At 63.3% G+C, this 15570-nt stretch overlaps 2 protein-coding genes across 4 annotated transcripts in view; one reads left to right on the top strand and one right to left on the bottom strand.

The window, feature by feature from the left end:
- The window catches only part of CALU (calumenin), a 130417-nt gene that overhangs the window by 105959 nt on the left and 8888 nt on the right, over positions 1 to 15570 (top strand). For 2 of the 3 annotated variants that reach the window (XM_066996429.1, XM_066996356.1), the window contains exon 1: positions 14252 to 14402. The exons of the other annotated variant lie outside the window; for it this stretch is intronic. The gene's annotated coding sequence lies outside the window, so the exon portion shown is untranslated. Of the gene's footprint in view, positions 1 to 14251; positions 14403 to 15570 lie in introns of those variants that run through there. 3 annotated transcript variants of the gene reach the window in all.
- On the bottom strand, positions 147 to 7010 carry IRF5 (interferon regulatory factor 5). The gene is made up of 8 exons (XM_066996322.1): positions 6868 to 7010; positions 5085 to 5312; positions 3683 to 3866; positions 3132 to 3184; positions 2701 to 3037; positions 1714 to 2103; positions 1145 to 1263; positions 147 to 1054 (listed from the first exon to the last, which is right to left on the bottom strand). The coding sequence occupies exons 2-8, from the start codon at positions 5256 to 5258 to the stop codon at positions 827 to 829; spliced, it is 1485 nt and encodes a 494-aa protein (XP_066852423.1). The 5' UTR covers positions 5259 to 5312; positions 6868 to 7010; the 3' UTR covers positions 147 to 826.

Below are 15570 nucleotides of genomic sequence, written 5' to 3'. Positions count from 1 at the left end.
GGGTTTCCAATGTACCTAGCAGCGAGGGGGTGGCTGCTGGGCGACCCCCCCCCGGCCCCTCGCGGGCAGCAGGGGGAGGCCGGGGCTCGGCCCGGGGACGCGCGGCGGCGGCGGCCTCCTGGAACAGACGCAGGCGGGACAGACTGTTTAAATATATATTATATATTTTTCTTTTTTTTTAGCTTTTTTCTTTTTGGTTTGGTTATATTTTTTTTTTTTTGTTTTTATTATTATTTGGTTTCTTTGGGGTTTGACCGAGCGCGGCGGAGACGGCTCGAGCGAGTGCAGGGACAGGGCTGGGAGACGGCCCCGGGCGCGCGGGGCCCCGCGGGCGCGCATGCTGTTCCGTCTGGTGTTGTAGCCATCTCGAGAACAATTAAACACAAAATTCAAAAAAAAAAAAAAAAAAGAAAAATAAATTAAAAACCCGCGGCCCAGCCTGGTTCTTGGGTGCACGCGGGGTGGGGAAGACGTCGTGGCTGGAGGGGCACCGAGGGCCTGCAGTGGTGGCGGTGGCCCTTGAGATGCGGTGTCCTTGCAGCGCTGATGTCCCCAGAGCCATTCGCCCCGCTGGCCCTGCTGGTGCTGGGTGTCCCCATCCTGGCCCCATTTTCTCGCCGTTTCTCCCCAAACCTGCCTGGGGAGCTGTGGCACCGCGCTCTTGGTCCCATGTCTCTGCTGCAGCCCGGTGACAGCTCCCCGCCGGGCAAGCGCAGCCCCGTCCCTGCCCCGTCGTGGTCCTGTGGTGCTGGGTGTCCCCGTCTCCACCAGCCTGGCGGCGGCATCGGGCGCCGCGGTGCCAGTGCGGGGCTGTCCCCGTGTCCCCTCACTGGGGCAGGGACCCGGGCGGCAGCGCCCAGGGGCCGGGCTCGGTGCGTGCCGGGGGCTGCGGCAGGCGCTGCTGGCTCTGCCAGAGCTGGTAGAGCTCCTTGAACTGCTCCACCATCCTGTCCTTCAGGTCGGGGTGGGAGATCTGCAGCGGGATGCTGTCGGCCGACCACGACAGCTCCCCCGAGAACATCTCCAGCAGCAGCCGCGCCGCCACCGGCACCACCTGCAAGAGCCCCGCGCGTCAGCCCCGGCCCTACCGCCGCCGCTGCCACCACCACGGGTGCCCCAGCGCGGCGCCGCTCGCCCCCCTCACCTGCACCGTGATCAGCTTCTTCTCCTTGGGCTTCTGGTCCGGCCACTCCTCGCCGAAGCAGAAGAAGATCTCGAAGGGGGGCGGCGTGGTGGTCTGCCCCTTCTGGAACAGGATCAGGCCTGGGGGCCAGGCGCCGCGGTGAGGGGCAGCGCCGGCCCTGCTGGTTCTCCTTCTGGGTGGCAGTGCCCGTGCTGGCATTGTCCCCGTGCCACCCGGTCCCCATGTGCTGCCCAATGTCCCCCATGCTGGCCCGAGTGTCCCCGAGGACATCCAGGCCCCATCTTCCAGCTGGTGCCCCCCACACCAATGTGGTGTCCCCCACGCCAACGCGGTGTCCCCCATACCAACGCAGTGTCTCCATGTCATCATGGTGTCCCCATGTCATCACGGTGCCCTTCCACCCCAGCAGGTCCCCACGTGCTGGTTGGTGTCCCCCACACCAACGCAATGTCCCCCACACCAACAAGGTGTCTCCCACACCAACACGATGTCCCCTACACCAACACAATGTCCCCAACCCCATGGCGGGGGACGCAGGAGACAACCCCAGCCTCTGCTCCCCCCCTCACCGTTGAGAAACCCCTCGAGGCTGAAGAGCTTGGTCTTCTTCTCCCTCTCGATGGGGTTGGGGCCGGCGCAGTGGGCGGCGCAGGGCCCGCTCCAGAAGACCTTGCACTGGCAGAGGCGGATGGCGTAGATGTCCTGGCCCTGCAGCTCCAGGATGAGCCCGCGGTCGAGCACGTCCAGCAGCTGGTGGGTGTAGAAGCGCTGCTTCTCGTTGGGGATGCCGTCGGCGGCGGGGAAGCGGACCTGCTCCAGCGTCAGCGGCCCGAAGAGCTCCACCTGCTCCTGCGTGGGCTCCAGGCTGCTGTGGAAGAGGCGGCAGCCGTGGGGGTTGCTGATGGTGAGGACGCAGACCTGGCGGCCCCGGTACTGGAACTTGAGCTCCAGGTCGGTCACTGCCGGAGGGACGGGGGCCTGAGCCACGCGCGGGCACCCCGGGTCCGGCCGCCCCGTAGCTGTGCCCCCGTTGTCAGACACCACGGTCAACCCCACGCCCATGCTCTCTCACCCCCAACCACCCCACGGCCACCTTCAGCCACCCCCACGGCCTCAGGCCTCATCTGTGTCCCCCTATTATCATCTGCCAACCCCACGGCCACCCACCCCACAGCAACCCCACGTTCAGCCACCTCACACCCATGACCAACCACCCCACGGCCATGTCCAATCACCCCACGGCCACCTTCAGCCACTCCGTGGCCACCTCACACCCATGGCCAATGGCCACAGCCATGCCCAACCACTGCCAACCACCCCATGGCCCCCCGCGTCCATGTTCCCTCACTTTTCCATCACTGTCAACCCCATAGCCACGTTCAACCACCCCACGGCCACCCCGCAGCCATGCCCCACCACCCCAGTGCCCATTGCCAACCACCCCACAGCCCCCTCACTGTCAACCCCACGCCCACCCCATAGCCACCCCATGGCCACCCCACACCCGTGGCCAATGCCCACCCACCCCACGCCCACCCCCACCCACGGGTGCTCACGTGGCAGCAAGTGGGGGCTGATGAGCAGGTTGGGGACCCCGTGCTCCATGGGCGCCAGGGCGGCCGGGGGGGGCATGGTGCTGGCAGCGCCGGGGGGCAGCTCGGGGGCTGCCACTGCCCCCCCGGGCAGGAAGGGCCCCACAGGGCAGGCGCTGCCAAAGGGGGGCTCCTCCTTGGGCCAGGAGTAGGGGGGCAGCAGGTCCCCGGCGTGGACGGCGGCGTCTGGGGGGCAGCGGGGTTGGGGGGCAGCCGAGGACGCCCCCACTTCACTGCCCTCCCACGGGGCGCCCCCCGCGGCCGGCTCAGCATCGATGCTCAGGGACGTCAGCTTCTGCAGCTGCGAGGCACAGAGCGTGGGCGGTTATGGGGTGAGGGACCCCCAAGTGTGGGGCAGGGGGCTGCCCCCCCCCCCCCCGCTGCCCCGTAGGTACCTGGCTCATGTCCTCCTCCCCGCCGCAGCTGAAGTCGTCCCCGGCCACCGCTTCTGCGAGGGAGAGAGGGGAACGGGGCACTGAGGGCTTGTGGGGTGCTGGGGACTTGTGGGGTACTGTGGGGTCCCGTGGGGTGCCGGGGACTTGTGGGGCGCTGAGGGCTTGTGGGGTGCTGGGAACTTGTAGGGTGCTGGGGACTTGTAGGGTGCCAGGTCCTTGTGGGGTGCTGGGGGTCCCGTGGGGTGCCAGATCTTTGTGGGGCACTCGGGACTTGTGGGGCGTTGAGGGTCCCATGGGGTACCGGTGCTGGGGACTTGTGGGGTGCCAGGTCCTTTTGGGGGTGCTGGGGCATTGCAAGGAGCTGGGGCCCCATGGGACCTCTAGGAACTTGTAGGGTGGTGGGGGTCCCATGGGGTGCCAGATCCTTTTGGGGTGCTGGAGCCTTGCGGGACACTGGGGCCCCGTAGGACCCTGTGGCCCCACGGGGTGCTCAGGACTTGTGGGGCGCGGGTTCCCCCCCCTGGCTGCTGGGTCCACCTCGTGCCCCCTACCTGCGCCGTCGGCCTCGCACACCTCGTACACCTTGTAGGGCTTGGGGGGGGCGTCCTTGGTGCCGTCGTAGCGCAGGCGGAACTCGCGGCTCTTGTTGAGGGCGCAGCGCAGGTTGGCCTTCCACTTGGCGGGGTCGGGCTCGTCCACCCCCTCCGTGAACTTCCCCGTCTCCATGGCCCACGCCTGGGGACGCAGCGAGGAACAGGGTCAGGGATTTGGGGTCAGGGAAAGGGTCGCTAGGGTTGGGGTCACTAGGGATAGGGTCACCATGGAAAGGTCATTAGGGTTAGGGTCACTAGAGTTGGGGTCAGTTGGGATAAGGTCATCAGGGTCACTAGGGATAGGGTCATTAGGGTCAGGGTCACCATGGAAAGGGTCATTAGGGTTAGGGTCACTAGAGTTGGGGTCAATTGGGATAAGGTCATTAATGTCACTGGGGAAAGGGTCGTTAGGGTCAGGGTTACTAGGAATAGGGTGATTAGGGTCACTATGGATAGGGTCACTAGGGTCAGGGTCACTATGGAAAGGGTCATTAGGGTTAGGGTCACTTGGGACAGGGTCACTAGGGAAAGGGGAGAAGGGTTTCTAGGGACAGGGTTAAGGTCTTTAGGATTAAAGTCATTAGTGATAGGGTTAGAGTCATTAGGGTTATGGCCATTAGAGTTAGGATCACAGATGGGCTCGTTAGAGTTATGGTCATTAGGATTAGGATCATGTATGGGATCATTAGAGACAGGGTTGGGGGTCGTTAGGGTTATGGCCACTAGGACAGGGTCACAGATGGACTCATTAGGATTAGGGTCATTAGGGTTAGGATCATGGGTGGGCTTATTAGGGTCATGGTCATTAGGATTAGGATTAGGATCATGGATGGGATCATTAGAGACGGGGTCATTAGAGACAGGGCCAGGGTCATTAGGGTTGGGGTCACTAAGATAGGGTCACGGATGGGCTCATTAGGGTTAGGCTCATGGATGGGGTCGTTAGAATTAGGATCAGGGATGGGCTCGTTAGAGTCAGGGTTGTTAGGGATATGATCACATGGTCTCATTAGGGTTAGGACCATGGATGGGCTCGTTAGGGTTAGGGTCACGGATGGTCTCATTAGGGTTAGGACCATGGATGGTCTCATTAGGGTTAGGATCACGGATGGGCTCGTTAGGGTTAGGATCACGGATGGTCTCGTTAGGGTCAGGGTCATGGATGAGCTCGTTAGGATTAAGATCATGGATGGTCTCATTAGGGTTAGGATCACGGATGGGCTCGTTAGGGTTAGGATCACGGATGGGCTCGTTAGGGTCAGGGTCACGGATGGGCTCGTTAGGGTCAGGGTCACGGCCGGGCCCGTTCGAGGCGGGGCCGCTGGGGCCGCGTTCCGCGCGTTGGGCGGCGCGGTCCCACCTTGAAGATGGTGCCGTCGTCCTCCTGCGGCGGGAGGTGGCGCGTGGCGTGGTGCCAGGGGATGCAGAAGAGGCGCTGCCGCTTGTCCACCCACTGCAGCCCCGGGTAGCGCTGGCTCTCCACCTGCGCCAGCAGCCACGGCTTCAGGCGGACGCGGCGCGGCGGCGCCGTCATGGCGGGGGGGTGGCCGACGGTCACCTCCGGTCACCTCCTGTCACCTCCGGTCACCTGCGGTCAGACGTGGTGACCCGTCACACCCAGACAGGGTCACCTCTGGTCACCCATCACCCACAGTCACCTATCACCCATGGTCACCCATCACCCATGGTCAGCCGTGGTGACCCATCACACCCAGCCATGGTCACCCATCACTCATGGTGACCTGTGGTCAACTGTGGTGACCCAACACACCCGGCCACCTCTGGTCACCCATGGTCGTCTATCATCCATGGCCACCCATCACCCGTAGTCACCTGCCACCTATAACCTATGGTCAACTGTGGCGACCCATCATACCTAGCCACCTCTGGGCACCCATGGTCATCTATCATCCATGGTCAGCGATCACGCATGGTAACCCACCACCTATGGTCAACTGAGGTGACCCATCACACCCAGCCACCTCCCATGGCCACCCATCATCCACGGTCAATGATCACCCATGGCCACCCATCATCCATGGTCAGTGATCACCCATGGCCACCCATCACCCATGGTCAACTGAGTTGACCCAACACACGTGGGCATCTCTGGGCAGCCATGGTCTCCCATGGTCATCTATCACCCATGACCACCCACCACCCACGGTCACCTGTGGTGACCCATCACACTCAGCCACCTCTGGGCACCCATCACACCCAGTCGCCCACCCCCCCGTGGTCACTTAGGGTGACCCAGCACCCATGGCCACCCAACACCTACCGTCAAGTGAGGTGACCCACCACACCCATCACCCATGGTCACCCAACACCCATGGTCAACTGAGGTGGCCCATCACATCCGGCCACCCGTGGTGGTCACCCATCACCCACGCTCAGTGACCACCCACGGTCACCCACCACCTGCGGCCACCTCTGGTGACCCATCACACCCATCACCCATGGTCACCCACCACCCGTGACCACCTCTGGGTGCCCCCCCCTCCCCCCACAGTCACTTAGGGTGCCCCACCACACCCCGCCACCCCCAGTGATGCCCCCACCCATGGGACCACCACCACCCACTCATGCCCCCCCCCCCCCCCCAGTGACCAAGGAGGAACCGGAGAGGGGGGGACCCGAAAGCGGAACCGCTCCCCCCGAAAGGAGAAGTGACACCGGGGGGGTGGGGGGGACGACGACATCATGGGGGGGGGGGGGCACAAAGTGACCCCATGGGGGAGGGGGGGGTTGGGGGGGCATGAGGCCACCCCTGCACTGCCCCACCCCCACCCTAGGGTGGTGTCGGGGGGGGGGGGGGGGGCTTTTTACCCCTCCCCCCCCATTCCCCCCTCCCCATTGGGGTGCCCGGGGGGGGGGGGGGGGGGTGGTCCCAGGTGTGGGGGAGGGGAATTTGGGGGGGGGATTTGGGGGAGGGGGCACAGATTTTAGGGGGGGCAGCGGTGCGGGGGGGCCCCACGCGTGTGCGTATGCACACGCGTGGGGCCCCCCCCGCACCGCTGCCCCCCCCCCAGGGGTCCTCGCCCCTCCCCCACACCCCCCCCTTCCCCCACACCCCCCCTTCCCCCCCCCCAAATCCCCTCCCACCCCCCTTTAGGACCCCCCCCCCCCCCCCCAGCTCTCACCCGCGCCCCCCGGGTCCGGCCGCCGCCGCCGCCGCCTCCTCGCAGCGCTTCCGCACGGCGCGCCTCATTTGCATGTCGTTTGCATCTCATTTGCATGCGCCGCGCCCTCCCCTCTCCCTCCCCCCCCCCGCCCCGTCGGGGAAGCCCCGCGGTGGGCGTGGCCGGCTCGCTCCCAGGCGGGCTGTGATTGGTTGGTTGCGGGTGTGGGCGGGGCTTAGGAGCGCCGGTTGCACGGGGTGGGGCCCACCGGTGTGGCCGCTTTAAGGGTCGCTCCTCCCGCCCCCTCGGAGCGGGGATTGGCTGGCTTTGCCGCCTTCCCTCATGCTATTGGGCAGCGCGGCCGTCAGGCAGCGGGGGCGGCTCCCGCTTCTTCCGGCTGGGGAAGCGGGCGTTGCCTAGCAACGCGGCAACCCAGGCCTGAGGCCTAGGCCCAGGCCCAGGTTGATTGTTATTGCTGGCGTTTTAATTCGTATTTTGTAGTGTTTTGTATTGCCAGCATCGCTACTGCTATTAGCTTATGTTATTCTTATTTATATTATTTGTTATATTATTTATATTATATATAACATTATTATTTTACATCATTATTGCCATTACCATTATATTACCATCATCTTCCTCATTAGTATTGTTATCGTTATATTACCATCATCATCCTCATTACTGTTACCATTACATTATTACCAACCACCTCATTATCCTCATTAGTATCGTTATTGCTGCATTATTGCCCTCGTCCTCGTCACTCCCACTATGTTATAACTGATAGCAGTATAGTAATAACTGATACTGTTATCGTTATATTACCACCATTATCCTAATCATTCTCGTTATCGTTACCATATTACCATCATCCTCCTCATTCTCATTAACATCGTTATAATACCATCCTCATTCTCATCATTCTCATTATTATTTTTATCATATTACCACCCTCAACCTCACTATCACTATCATTATATTATTACCATCATCCTCATCCTCCTCATTATCGTTGCCATTACATTACCACCATCCTCACCCTTATCATTCCCACTATTATATTATGATCATCGTCATCACCCTCACCATCCCCACCGTTGTTACCGTTCTATTACGTTCACAATATTATCGTTATCGTCGCGTTATTGCCATCCTCACCCTCATTCTCCTCATCATTCTCAGTACATCCTTACCACCCTCCTCATCCTCATCATTACCGTTACATTACCACCACTCTCTCCCCCCACTGTTATTATCACTGCCGTTATATTATTACCACCACCACCCTCCCCCTCCCCACCCTCACCGTTACTGTTCTATCTCCCCTCTCCCCCTCCATCTCCCTCCCCGCCATCCTTCCCCCTGTGTCCCCGCTCCCCTTCCCACCCCAGTGCCCGCTCCCCCCCCGGTGCAGCCCCGGAGGTGTCGAGGAAGCTCTGTGGGCTCGCCGCCCTCCTGGTGCCCACCACTTTCCCATCCTCCCAAATTTCGGGAGCGCCACGTTGATTTAATTTTAATTTCCCCGGGCCTGAGCCACGTCCCGTGTCCCCGTCAGCCATCTGGGCCCCGGCTCGTTACGGCGTGGCGCTGTAGCACGGGCAGTGAGGAGGGACACCCCAGAGCCACAAGATGCATGTTGGAGGGTGGTAGAGGCACGAGGAAGGCCGGCCGTGCCCCCTCGCATCACTGCGTTTGCCCACATCCTGCCTAGGAGCGCTGCGCGCCCTTCTAACACCACTGCCGGGTGCAGGTCCCGTGGCCGTGTCCCCGTGGGGCACTCGGTGACAAGAGACGTGGCACTCCGCGTGCCACATCGCGGCTCCTGCCGGCCTCCACACACCGACAGCCTGGCCAGGAGTCACCTCCACCGGGGGTGCCAAGCCGCAGAAAACGGGTGGGTGCAGCCCCCCTGGGTGTCCCCGTCCCCGTGTGTGGGCGGCTGGGGGGCACCCCACAACGCACACAAGGGGATCGGGGCCACGTCTCGGGGCTCTCCCCTCGCCCCCGCGGCGATGATGGGACGCGGGGGGTGGGCACGTGCCGGGCGCGCTCCCCCACCGCCAGGCGCTGCTGGCCCGCGCCACCCCCGCGCCGAGCGCCCGTGGCTTTTTATGGGCAGAGCGCGGTTGTTTGCAGCTTCCTGGCCTCTAAGATCATCCGCAGCACCCAGGCGGCCGCGCTGACGAGGGGCCGCGGAGCGAGGGGCCCGCCGGCACCGCTACCGGCGCGCTGCTGACCTCGGGGACGCTCCCGGGCCCCGTGAGGAGCAGCAGCAGCAGCAGCACGGCCATGGGTAGAAGCGCCGGGGCCAGCGCCCGCAGCGGGCGATTCCACAAGAAAACGCCGGAATCGAGCAGAGTTGGAGTGCCGCTGAACTGGAATTAATTTCAGGCCCCCTGCTCGCTGACTGAGCTCGAGGTTCCTGGTTTAAGCAGCCTTAATTAAATCAATCTGCTCCGGGAGCAGGAATTCCCCCTGATTTTTTCTCTCTGGGAGCGCCGGCAGGCGGCCGCGGCGGGGAGGACGGAGTGGCCGGAGGCCAGGAGCCTGCGGCACGCGTGGGCACGGCGGCGGGGGCCTCCCGCTGCGGGACGGGGACTCCCGTCCTCCCTTCGGCCACCGTTTGCGGGCCGCGGGCTCCCCGAGCGCCGGGCGAGCGGCGCAGGAGGAGGAGCGCCCCGGCACCGAGCCCGCTGCGGCCTCCCGAAATAGCTGTTGGCGGCGCGGGGGGGATTAACGGGGGCATTCCTCGGCCCCTCGGCCTCGCCGCATGCCGCTCGTTGGTCGCTCTGTGTGCCCGAGGGCACGTCCTTCGCCCCGCAGGCCGGGCTTTGGTTTGTGCTCTCCCGTTGTCCCCTCCTGGCACCGCTCCCCGGGGAGGCACAGCACCGGGCGTACAGGTGGGATGGGGCCGTGTCCGTCTGTCCGGGCCCTCGGTGTCCGTCTGTCTGGGCTCTCGGTGCCTGAAGCGCTGCGTGTGTTGGCGTGGGATGCTGCAGTGCGCCGAGGGAAGGAGGCACAGGGTGGGCGGGGGAAGGCGCCCCCACCCCGCGGCCGTCCCCGTCTTCGTTTGTGCCTGCGCAGCGCCGTGTCGCCCGGCAAAATCCCCCAGTTCTGGCTACAAATCTGGTCGTGGCGGCGAGATTCCTTTCGCCTGACTTCAGCCTCTCAAAAGGAGGCTCCCACGGAGGGAAACTGAGGCACGGAGCCGGTCCTTGGCCTCACGCTCCTCGTTCTCCCACGGCGCCGGCAGGGAGCGAGGCCGCCCCGAAGCGGGCGCCCGCGAGGCACCTGCCGCGTCGGCCCCGCGCTGACAAAGGGCGCTTTATTTCCAGCGGGACGCGCCGCGGCCGAGCTTCCCAGCTGTCGCACCTCGTCACGGCCCCGCTGCCTCAACCACCGCGGCACCGGCCGTAAGCCACGGCCGCGCTCCGGCAGCTGCTCGGCGATGCGGGCTGTGCTTCACTTCGTCGTCCCGCCGGTGCTCCGAGGGCCCGGGGCTCAAAACGAAAGCGGCTCCTGGTCCGCGTCCAAAGCGGCGGCCGAGGGCGAGGCGACCGGCACGGCGAGCTCGCAACGTCCACCGGCACCGAGGTCATCCGCCCCGAGCCTGCCCGCTCGCGGGGCGCACGGTGAAGAGGCAAACAAGGATGCGGCCAGAAGGTGGTTAATGAGTAACGCCTCTCCTAGTCCGCTGCCTCTGGTAGAGGCTAAAGGTGCAATTAGCAGGCGTCCAGCACCTCCAAACATCGGGATTCTATTTACTGAGAAACGAAGTGGGAGCTGTGCGAAGCCGTGGTCTTGTGCCCGCACCCGTTACAGATAACGCCATGAGCAAGATGAGACCTGAGGAGGAAGGAAACATCTCCAGGCAGTGCCGCCGAACGGCACCGCGCTGAGAAAACGACACCAGCGGGATCGAGGGATGAGGAACCCTGAAACAGGAAAACAGCAGTCAGGGCGGTGGGTTTTACCTCATGCACAACGCTGGAGGGAGAGCACGGTATCCAGCTGCAGCGTGTCAGCGTTTTTACGGGACTCTGAGAGGCTGGAAGAACTAAAAAAGGAATCTATGAAAATGGTCCGACCCTTGGAGAAAATGCCTTTTACGAGGTACTTGGAGCCAGCGCTTTGTTAGCTCATCGCGAAGGAGACGTGACTTGGATCCTGCACACGAGCACCTCTGCAAGGGGAATACACGAGGGTCCTGCGAGCAGTGAGGAACGCTGTAACGAAGAGCTGCAACGAGGAGCGATGGGGGCAGAGTAGAAAGCTGACCCGACAGCTGTCAGGCACTGCTGTGGGACGGCCAGAGCAGCGGGGCAAGCTCGTAGTCCCTGGGGGCTCGCGAGCCCGCGGCCCGGCCACCCGCAGCGGGAGCTTGTGCCCAGATGGATCCGGGTGGAGATTTTTATCAGCAACGCCGTCACGGTGCAAAGCAGAGGGCACCCTAACCTCCTCGGAGGGGTCACTAGGGAGAACGTACCCTTCCTGCCAGAAAACTACGGGAGGAGCCTCAAATTACCGCTCCGTTCTCCCCGCTGTGCTCTCTGCCGGACCAACACCGATCAGAGCACAGCCAGAATTCCAGCGCAGAGCCTGGGCTGAGTCACTGCTAAAACCCCCGTGGGGCTTGAGCGGCAGCGTCAGCCCTTGGCCTCGCGGGCGCGCAGCGCGGCCAACGGCGCTCTCACGCCCCTCGCGCCCCGCGGCCCCTCGCCGAGCTCGGGGCCGTGCCGTGGCTGCTGCTCCATGTGGGATCCTGCTGGGATGCGCTGCAGAGGACGGTGCTGGTACCAGTGCTCCTTGCTCCTACCTCCCCGTTCTTCCCCGCAGCCTGCCCTCGCCACACCCAGGCAGGATCTCACGGCGTGTTCCCGGCACTCGGGGGCTTATCAGCAGCCGTGCGATACCAGGAGCTTCCCTTCGAGCCTTTAAATCCGGTTTTATAACAATGCCAGCTTCTCCGTAACAAAAAGGAAGGGGAAAAAAAGTTTCCAGCCTCCCCGTGTGCAAAGAAAAGTTTGAAAGCACAACGATTAACGTTTTTAAAACACGCAGACAGCCCCCCCCCCCTTTCATTTAAAAAAAAAAACATCTTTCATTTTAAAAAATCTCCCGATTTTAAACTCTGCCCACAGCCCTCTGATAAGGGACCAGCTGCACCACACACACAGTCTCACACAACCCATCGCCGGTGCAGATCATGATTTGAAAGAGCGATGTCGTTTTAAATGTGGTTATTTTATTATCTTCTGGTATCAGCACTACAGAGATTAAAAGAAAAAAAAACCAAACGACGTGACAAAGTGCTATTTTTTCAAGGAACTTTCACATACATTCTTTTCGGCTCGTGAGCTAACAGTCGGGGTGAGCTCTAAAATGTCAGCTGGCTGGAGCAGCCTGCAAAATTGCTCACCGTGACACAAAGGGTGGGAATCGTCTCATCTTACTGCAAGCATCCAGCGCGAGCATCTGCCATGGAGCGCGAAGCCCAGCTCCCTCCAGAGCCCGGCGAGAAACGCTCCCGGAGGGTACAATTCCTCTGACCTAATTTAGGCATTTACTCTAGGATGAGATGAATCATGCCCTGGAAGTGCCTATTTCTTTCCAGTGACTACAGCGGGAGTCTAGACGGCCAGCGCAGATGTGGACGCGTGCATCTCATCCGACGTGATTAAGACCTGACCTCACCGATAGCGCTATTTGGCCGGGGCTCAACGGCGAGCTGATGTGTCATGATACGCTGAGGCAGTGCGGAATTAAATAGCAACATGATGCTGCTCCGGGGCGATCGAGTAAAATGGATGACCGGCTTGGACTTCGGTACCGCGCAGCATTCCCTCCCGATGGGATCACCTCGTGCCACACAGCTCTAACATCACGCAGCGGTTTTAATCCAAAATGGACTTAAACTTGTAAAATTTGCCGTCCGCTCACCAGCATAGCGTCCCTGTACTGCTTGTGTTTATTTTTGGCCCGCTGCGGTCATGGCGCCTCGCAGCGTGACGAGGACTCCCAGCAGGACGCCCGCCACGGTGACACGGCCGGTGCCGCTCGGCGTCACCGCTCTGTCACGACACGGGCTGATGACTTGCAGAAAATAGACTCCGCAATCAGTAGGACTGTAAAGTAGGTGTGTTTATTCAGCGCTGGGCAGCACGGGGGGTAGTCCCACCAAAGTCGTGCCCGCCCGACGCGGCAACTTGCCATGGTTATACGCAGTAAAGAGTTATATACACATGGAGTTTCACAATGCGGCTATACATATGCATAACCTGTCCCCGCTTCGTATTAAAATTAGTTCCAAGGAGTCATTTCCATCAGCTCCTCCCACCTGCATTCTGTAGTGTCTCCTGGCGGCGGTCAATGAAGGTTGGTGACTCTTCCTCGCCACTGCCGGTTGACTTCTTGTCTTTGCGCAGACTCAGTCACGCTCTTACCAAGACACTGACCTTGGGAAGGGGCCCAAGGCTTCTTGCTGTAGTTAATTTGCACAACAGTTAATAAAGACAGGGACCGTCCCCTGCTTTGTGGGATGGGGAGCATGCCTCACACTTTGGGATGGGGAACATCCCGATTTGTAGGATGGGGAGCATCCTCTGCGTTTTGGGATGGATAACATCTCCTGCTTTGTGGGATGGGGAGCATCTTCTACGTTTTAGGCTGGGTAACATCCCCTTTATTGTGTGATAGAGAGCATCCTCTTTAGCTCTATTTGCTAAGATTCTCCTAACTCTTAGCTGGACCTGGGTGATCTACGAGGTCTGTCCCAACCTGAGCTGTTCTGTCATCGTGTAATTTTGGGGGTTTAGGGTTATGAACTGTGGAGAAGCCGCGTCTCGGCAGCACGGCGCTGCCTGAGGCTCACCCTGACAGACCTCGCCCCGTGAGGCGGGCGGGCGCCATCTTGGTGATCACCTCCCCTCACCCCACAGGTGCTGCCCACGGTGTGCAGGGAGAGAACGCCCTCAGGATGCCTCTGGCACCCTGCTGCCAGAGAGCTGGCGGCCGGCATCACCTCAGCGGGGCAAGGAAGGCTGAAAAGGCGGCGGCGGTGCCCCCGCTCCCCCCTCAGCGCCCCTCAAAATGGCGCCACCGCCCCCCTCAAAATGGCGCCGCCCTCGCGGCCGCCGCCTGCCTCTTCCCGCCCTTTCCCGCACCACGTGACCACCGCCCCCCCACCCGCACCCTCAGCCCCTCTCCCCCGCCGCGCCTGCGCAGTGGCGGAGCGGGGCCGGGGGGGCGTGGCCGTCTGCCGGCGCGCGCGTGAGGACGTGGCGCTTTGCAGCCAATCAGCGCCCTCATCCCGCGCGGGGAGGCGGGGCCTCAGCGGGCGGGGGCGGGGCCGGGAGGAGAAGGCGGAGAGGAGGGCGGGGCGGGCGTGACGGACGGCGGGGCGGACCAATCGGCGCGCCGCGCGTGGCGGCGGCGGGGAAGGAGCGGCGCTCCGATTGGCCGGCGGCGGGGGGGGAAGGCCGAGCGGCGTGGCGCGGCGCCCACTTCCGGTCGGCGGAGCGGGAGGGGAGAGCGGGCGGCGGCGGCACTGGCGGGTAACGGCGGGGGGCGGGGGGGGATCGAGGGGGGGGGCTGAGGGGGTCCGGGGGGTCCGGGGGGTCCCGGGGGGGCGGTCCCGGGCTGGGGGGGGGGCGGTGACGGGGCGGCGGGGGCCTGGTCACGGCCCCGGGGCCTGGTACCGGGCTTGGGGCCTGGCGTCGCCATGGCAACGGGGGGGGGGGGGGGGCGCTCGGGGAGGTTCCCCCGGTGCTGGTTTTGGGGGTGGAATGAGAGGATTTGGGGTGAAATGAAAGGATTTAGGGGGTCGTGGGGGTCACCGGGCCCGCCCCGGGGCTTGCCGGGCCGCCCCGAGCCCCCTCCCCCCCGTGGTGGCGGTACCGGCACCGGGGGGGAGCCCCGAGCCGCTGGGACCCCCCTCGGTCCGTGTGTCCGTCCGGTTGTCCCTCGGTCCGTCCGTCCTCGTGCCCCCTCTGTTTGCTTTGGCTGGCCTTGGGCCCGCCGCGGTCACCGGCAGAGGTCGGGGCCTTGGAAAGGGACCGGGGGGGGGGACGGGGATCGGGGGGACGTGGCACCGGGGGGGAAGGGCCCCGAGCCCCGGGGTGTTCGGTGTAACGGGGCCCCGCTCCGCTCCCGTGGGTTCCACTGGGGCGAGGGGAGCGGTGTGGTGCTCCCTGTGGGAGTGGGGGGACAGCGGGGTGGGCGTTAGGGACAGGTTCTGCACCGGGGGGGGGGGGGGGGGGGGGGGGGGGGCTGGGCTGGGCCCACCAGGGACGTGGGCACGGCTCTGCTGGAGGTGGAGACGGGTTTTGGGGCACTCCTTTGGGGACCCAGGAGCGCAGAGCCGGGAGCAGGACGCGGTGAGCTTCTGCTCTTGCCCTCCTGAGGCCCCGCCTGGGGTCTTGCACCCAGGTCTGGCCCCCAGTGCCAGGAGGATGTGGGGTTGTTGGAGGGGGTCCGGAGGGGGCCAGGAGGACGCTGCAGGGGCTGGAGCCCCTCTGCTGTGGGGCTGAGGGAGCTGGGGGTGCTCAGCTTGGAGAGGAGAAGGCTCCGGGGAGAGCTCCTTGCAGGTTTTCAGTACTTAAAAGGGGCTGATAAAAGGATGGGGAAGGGCTTTTTGCTTGGGTGGACAATGATAGGACGAGGGGGAATGGTCTTAAACTGAAAGAGGAGAGATTTAGGCTAGACATTAGGAAGAAATTCTTT

Source organism: Anser cygnoides, chromosome 1, assembly GCF_040182565.1.
Source record: "Anser cygnoides isolate HZ-2024a breed goose chromosome 1, Taihu_goose_T2T_genome, whole genome shotgun sequence".
In the NCBI taxonomy this organism is placed as follows: Eukaryota; Metazoa; Chordata; class Aves; order Anseriformes; family Anatidae; genus Anser; species Anser cygnoides.
Note: the sequence above shows the minus strand (reverse complement) of the source record. Positions and strands in the feature narration are given on the sequence as shown.